This window comes from Poecilia formosa, unplaced genomic scaffold, assembly GCF_000485575.1.
Source record: "Poecilia formosa unplaced genomic scaffold, Poecilia_formosa-5.1.2 Scaffold184, whole genome shotgun sequence".
NCBI lineage: Eukaryota > Metazoa > Chordata > Actinopteri > Cyprinodontiformes > Poeciliidae > Poecilia > Poecilia formosa.
Window position 1 is genome coordinate 1,179,285 of NW_006800123.1, and position 7,011 is coordinate 1,186,295.

Below are 7,011 nucleotides of genomic sequence, written 5' to 3' on the forward strand. Positions count from 1 at the left end.
TATATATATATATATATATATATATATATATACCATACCAACTTTATTTATAAAGTACTTTAAAACAACCACAGTTGATACAAAGTGTTGTACATTAAAACACAACATAACAATAAAAAATAAAAACTTACATTTAAAAACAAACATACAATTTAAAACTAGATTCCGCTGGAGTTGAAAGCCAAGTACAATACATGGGTTTTAAGACGAGCTTTTAAAGTGAACAGTGAAGGGGCCTCTCTGACCTGCAAAGTCAAGTTGTTCCATAACTTAGGACCCATGATAGAGAAAACCCTGAGCTTCCTTCTCGATCTTGATAAATTATACTAACCTATATGTATACATATAAATATATACATGTAGAAAGACCACATACAGAAAAAATAACAACCAAAAATAATCACAACAGTAAAGAAAAATTTGAAATAAAAATGAAAAGCACCAGTAGCACAAACAAAAAAACGCCAATAACACAAGATATTCTGATATATTTTTGAGAAATGACCCAATTGTTGTCATCTTCACCAGCTCTTTTGGGGACTCGTTCCCTTGGGCAATGGGCACAACGGTCTCCTGCACACTGATAAAATTGGCATAGTTCTTTCTCCATACTTTTCTGTAAGGAAGTACACAGACAACAGATAGAAAAAATAACAGACACAAATAATCTCGATAGTAAACAGAAACTAGAACTAAAAATGAACAGCACGTGCAACACAAACTAACAAATAACAATAACAAAAGTCCCCATATCGTTTTCAGAAAACACACAATTTCTGTTTCCGTTTTCTTGAAAACGTCTTCTCCAGCCGGGGAAGTTTGTTTCTCAATTGAGGAACCTTCCTGATGAACCTCCCCAGCCGGGGAGGGTTCGAAAAGCAAGGTGTCACAATCATTGCACTGTGAGAGGCAAGCTTCCCCAGCCGGGGGAGCTTGCCTCTCAGTTGAGGAACATTCCTGACGAACCTCCCCAGCCGGGGAGGGTTCGAACAGGAATGCGTCAAAAGCATCGTAGTCTGAGAAGCAAGCTTCCCCAGCCGGGGGAGCTTGCCTCTCAGTTGAGCATTCCTGACGAACCTCCCCAACCGGGGAGGGTTCGAACAGGAAGGCATCAAAAGCATCATACTGTGAGAAGCAAGCTTCCCCAGCCGGGGGAGCTTGCCTCTCAGTTGAGCATTCCTGACGAACCTCCCCAGCCGGGGAGGGTTCGAACAGGAATGCGTCAAAAGCATCGTAATGTGACGCGGTGCTCTCTTTCCTCGCGCTACTTTCGTCTGAATTGTTACCAGGGAAAACTTTATCACAAAGCTTCTTCATCCCAGTTGTAGCTAAGTAGCCAATGGCAAAACTCAGATGAAAAATCATGTTGGCTGATTGTCCACCGTACTAGAAATCCTTGGTAGAGTGTTGGCTTTCGAGGAGCTGATTCTAGATGAAGTGATGTGTTGAAACACAAGCATTCATAACCTCAGAAGTTCTTTGATCTTTTTACCACATCACAGATGAGGTCATAGGTGCAATGAGGTCACTGTAGTTCTGTAGTTCTTGCTTCTCCTCGTTGCTATGGAAACGATCAGATCAGTTCTGCATGACCCAAACTACTGACCCTTTGCAACTGCTTCACTTAATCATTCGAGGTGCCACAATGGAGGTCGGAAGTGAGGGATTGGAGTATTGAACAGAGCAACAAATAGTTTTTCAAAGTTGTTTGGAGTCGGTGTGTTTTTTTAATTATTAAAAAAAAATTAATAGCTACGATAGCTGCTTGAATGAGGTTTCCAGCAAAAAGGTGTGAAAATCTGTTAAGTATTTAGCGATTTATGATTAATTAAATGTGCTGATACTTCATTCTAACAGCACCGAGTGGAGCGGGCCACTCCAAGATGGCGGCTCTACGTGATGTCGGCAACAATAGGCCAGAGCGGTCCATGAGGCGTCTATTCTTTATGCCTGTGGTTTCTTTGCTAGCTCTTTGGACATTTCCTGCTCTATTATTCAGCTCATAGCGGGTTCTGGTCTTGGTTCTAATAGTTCATGTCGTGAAAACAAAAAAACAAACTTAGAGTTGTTTGGGTTCTCCAGAGCCGAGGATCGTTACTGTCGTATAATTAACGGTGACACCGATGGTCTGCGGAAAAGAATTAGCACTTTGCCCAGTTCACTTTCAAAATACTTTGGCAGTTTGTAAAAAAAAAAAAAATTAAATTTAAAAAAAGAATAAAATAAAATAAATACTTGGGTTGTTGGTAAAGAAACTAAGACTTGTTCCAACAGGGAGGTAGCATATTTGCATAGTTAGCTTACCTGACTTTTTTCCACCGTGTTTCCCTCTTCTTGGCAGACTCCTCTTCTCCCCCTCAGGAGGTTTTCATCTCAGCTTCAAATAAAAAAGGAGCTTAATTTCCCAAAATGGCCTTATATTGATTTATCTTAAATTTAGGGGGGATCAAAGTTTTGTAAATTGTCAGTTATGGAGTTGACACATCATGGTGGTGACGAGCAACTTAGGAAAAACCTAAAGAATAACATAAACTCTCCTTTACTTAATAAACACCAAGTTCATTCATCTATCCTTCTCCATGAATATTTTGTTTGTCTTAATTAATCAAAGGAAAGTAAAAATTATCAATTAAGTTATTAGGCAAAGTTACCAAAGTTATTTTCCTTAGTTGATGTACCACCAGGGTCTTTAAAAAACCTCAAAAAGTCTCAAATTTATCCCACTGAGGAAAAAATTTGGGTAGATTTTTTTATATTTATGGTAAATTTAAGAAATCCTCTGGAGTTCTTTGGGAGCCTGAAATTATTTCAATTTTTCCATTTTATTCTTCAACTACAACTCAATACTGCAGCGTGAGAACATCACATTCTGCAGTTTCAGTTCACTTTTTATGTGAGAACCTGACCGTCTTGGTGCTTTTGTTATAGAAACGCTTACCACTGGCTGCCCTGGATGGCTGGAGTGTGAGAACAACCCTCCTCGCTCTTTCTGGAGAAGACTCTCGACCGCGGTGAGTCAAGAAGAGCGGGCTACATGTTTTTTACTCCAGGAAATAACACGGCTGTGAGTTTGGGCCGCGGTAGGGTAACAACTCCACGTGGCTTTGCAGTTCTCCCTCTGCTGATAACAATGTAGAGGACACAAAAAGGTCTTCATCAATGAGGCTTTGTCTGGGTCTCCATGGAGCCGCATTGCACTGCTCCCTCCTGAGAAAGCAGCAGCCCACACACTCAGAGGAGGCCGCTTCTTGGTTCGGCTGCAGAGACGCAACATAAACCAACCTCAGTAAAATGTGTATAAATTAACCCAGATTCACGTGTAACTTCTGCTTCAGCAGTTTTGAAGAAAACATTTCAGAACTATTTTATAGAGACTAAAATGCAGCGAAACAGAGATCAGCTGTTAAAGATTTCAGCACAATCGGGTTACTTTCTATAAAAGTCTAGTTCTCTGCAGTCTTTTGAATGTTTTTCTTCTTTATTTAAATATGAATGTGGGTCTTTATAGGTTTGTTTGCATTTATTTATTTACCTATTTGATCATGTTTTTTATTTAAAAGTAAGCTCTCCCAGTGGCCATGTCATGATCTCTCCGACAATGGCAATATTTTGACTGACAGGATTTTATTTATTTTTACAGAAATATAATGAAACACACTCCATTCATAATTAGACTTTAACCTCATGATTCTTGAAAAGAAAGCGATGAAACGATAATGTCACTTTTCAGTCATTGCTAAACTACTTCAGACATTACAAAACAAAACACTTCTACAAGAAGAATAAAACAGGGGCAGCACTACTGCTTTAAGAATAAAACCATGAAGAGGGTTGGATGCATAAATGTGTATTTTGTGTGCAGTTTGGAGACGCTGCCTGTGGAAACGCCACCGCGATGCTGAATGGTTCCATCACAACGCCGTTCGATTCACAAAGGTGGGTTTGGTAAACGTGTTCCCACTTTGGATGCTTTTTATATATGCAAATAATTCCTCATGAAAGGCACTTCAAACTCATTACGTCACATTTCGAGCTTCACCTAACCTGCACTGTATTCCACAGTTAAAGTTAACTATCACAACCGATTTTGATAACTTTTTTGTGCACTTATTGCAGTACAATGAAAGTTAGGACAATGAGACAGTTTCTGTCCGTGTTTGTCCACTGAGGTGACTTTAAACAACCTTCCAAGTCCCTTTTTGTCGGCCTTTTGCCAATACAGTGGCGTGTAGTTTTCTTCTGTAAGAGTGAATGATGTCAGAATATTCTCCAAAACAACCAGCTGGCATGCAGATTGCATCTAGTGGTTGCTATGGAGACTCTGTGACCTCAGGATGCCAGGCATTGCTTCTGTTCTCCAATTGGACTTTTTCTTTCTACAACCCTGCACACATAATAATGAGATAAACTTGGCACCATGTCCAGTTTGGTTTGTAGTTGTGTCTCAAGAACACTATAAGAACCAGACCAACTCTAAGGATCACAGACTGAAACTTATCAATGCAGTTTAACAATTGCTATTAGGGTTAGGGGTAGTTTTGGCGTCCAGACAAGAAAATACACAATAAAAAACCCAGAGTACGGCGGGGGATTAAAAACTGTGCTTGCAGCCAGATTATTCCACTCATTCGTCACAGTCCAAGCTGTGAAAGTGTTGCTCTGAATCTTGACACGGGCAAATTTAGGTCAATTGCAATTTTCTTTATTCCAACTTACAAAACCTGCCACAAAACAACACAGAGCTGCAGCCAGTTTGCTATTGTTAGAGTGTTTATATTGTATTATATCAACAGGTCTCAACCTTGTTAATTTTTTGTCAATCACACTTAAAAGCAAAACATATGTTTTACATTTTCCAACTCTACATTCACATTTGGTATATAAATGTAATCAGATGTTCAACTGGCTCTGAAGGGTAGTTGGTTTCTGCTACACATGCTGTTCAATGTCTTAAATGAATTCTCTTTTATTTTTGTTTTTAGTATTTTTGCCAGCGTTGAGGTGAAGAGGTTTAAGTCTCCCAGGGTGAAAAACCTGAACGTTGTTCTGGTCATCCAGAAGAACTCTGTGTAAGATTCATCAAATAATACAGCTGCTGATTTAACACCATCAGCAGAGATGGAGGAATAAACATCTTTCCGTGTTTTACTTTCTCAGAACAAACTGCTCAAATCCATCTTTACAAAACCTGGTGACGGTGTTGGACAAAGGGATCAGTTACAGATGCTTCGAAGTGCCCAGGTGAGTAAAATATGAGTATCATGAACTGAGCCATTATGTCTTCTCATGCCTTACTGATTTTTCTGTTCAAGGTCTCAAATCGAGGAGTGCGGCGACGACCCGGAGAAACCCTGTGGACCATGTTGGTGAGACTGGAAGAACCAACAGATGGGACTATTTTAAACCAATCTTAATCTTTTAATATTTGTCAGTCAGATCATGTCTTTTTATCATCAAGGTTGTGATTAGGGAATTATTATTATTATTGTCATGATGTAGCGGTGTATGGTGGTGAGATTGAACGCAGAGGACCCAGGTTGAAAGATGTAGGATGAATTTAATGGAAGCAGCTCCACAGTCCCAGAAAACAGGCAGCACAGTGAGCAGAGATAAAGCTAACGCTGGTAGCGACTGATCAGGGAAAGACTGCACACGAGAGCTGATGCTGACACAGGACTTAGCAGTTCAACTGTGCCAGCAGACTAACTATCACAGACAAGACTTGACAACATATGACGAGGATCTGACAAGAGACAGAGACAACAGGTGGACTTAAATACACACGGGGTAATCAAGGGGACGAGACACACCTGGGAGACAATCAACGGGGAAGACGCAGAGACTCACAGGGAACAGGATAACGAAAAACGCAGAAAATCTCAAAATAACTACACAGAAAAACACAGATCACAACAATTATTACATGTCCTGTAATGTTAAATAAAAATGCTGCTATATGTGTTCAAGTAAGGAGCAGTTTGTCAATGCATCCAACTGCTATATTTCGGGAAAAAATTGATATATTGTAAAATAAAGACCGTACGTGTCGGTAAAAGTGAAATGGGTTCATTTTCCAGAGGCTTGTGTCATGGCTTGTGACTTCTGAAATGTCGCTAGATGGGTTTTTGTTTGATGACGATAAAGAAGGTGAAAAGGAGGGCTGGTTCTGTTCTGGGGACGGATGTGGAACCTCTAGAGATTCTTCATCTTCATGAAACTCGAAAAAGCGCATCTTCAGTCAAGAGGCTTTATCACGGCTGCTGCTATACAGACTGCTACAGGAGATCCTTCTGTATCTACAACAATTCTTTGAAGCTACTTGGATAATATGAATTAAAAGCAAATGATTTCCCTTTGGGGTTTGGAGAATTTATGACTTGAATTGTTTTTGTTGTTCAATTTGTAAGATTTGTTATTTAGTCTAGCTCATGTCATTGCCTCAATGTGTTGGGTTTCCTTTTTTAAACATAGATTTAGGACTTTATTTTGGATTACTCTTCATGCTAAGCATTTATTGTTTTTAGTATGTCTAAATTGCTCTAACGTATGAGTGTGTTATTTTAGTCCATTCTGGTGGCCTTCAGGTGTAACCTGCCTCTTGTCTGATGAAGATAAACTCTGGCCACTCAACAACCAAATGAGATGCCACATCAGAACAAAGCTGTAAAAACTACAAAAAGTATTTGTTTATAAATATCTTTTTTTTTTAAAGAACCACAACTGTATTTCCACTTTTTGGTTTTAGATTAAAGAAACACATTTCCTTCCACAAGACATCAACATTTATGTAAGATTATGTCAAAATACGACCTGTTTTATAAGCTACGAAAAAATTATAAAAAACATGCAAACCTTGCATTATTATTCTGCTGCAGAATTTCTAAGTGAACATTTTATGAAAAATGTATTATTTTTGACAACTTTTTCAATTTTTTAATGTCTCTTCTCTGCCGGAAAACAAACCATTTAAAGATGAAATTTAAAAAAAAAAAACATAAACAAGCTAGTTTT

The 7,011-nt window shown here is 38.9% G+C and overlaps 1 protein-coding gene across 1 annotated transcript in view; it reads left to right on the forward strand.

The window, feature by feature from the left end:
• The window catches only part of LOC103147560 (ADP-ribosyl cyclase/cyclic ADP-ribose hydrolase 1-like), a 12,028-nt gene extending 5,659 nt beyond the window's left edge, over window positions 1-6,369 (forward strand). The window contains exons 4-9 of the mRNA XM_007565961.2: window positions 2,929-3,011; window positions 3,863-3,936; window positions 4,983-5,069; window positions 5,158-5,241; window positions 5,313-5,487; window positions 5,907-6,369. Coding sequence (XP_007566023.1) covers window positions 2,929-3,011; window positions 3,863-3,936; window positions 4,983-5,069; window positions 5,158-5,241; window positions 5,313-5,370 — 386 coding nt within the window. The 3' untranslated portion in view covers window positions 5,371-5,487; window positions 5,907-6,369. The remainder of the gene's footprint in view (window positions 1-2,928; window positions 3,012-3,862; window positions 3,937-4,982; window positions 5,070-5,157; window positions 5,242-5,312; window positions 5,488-5,906) is intronic.
• The last annotated feature ends 642 nt before the right edge of the window (window positions 6,370-7,011 follow it).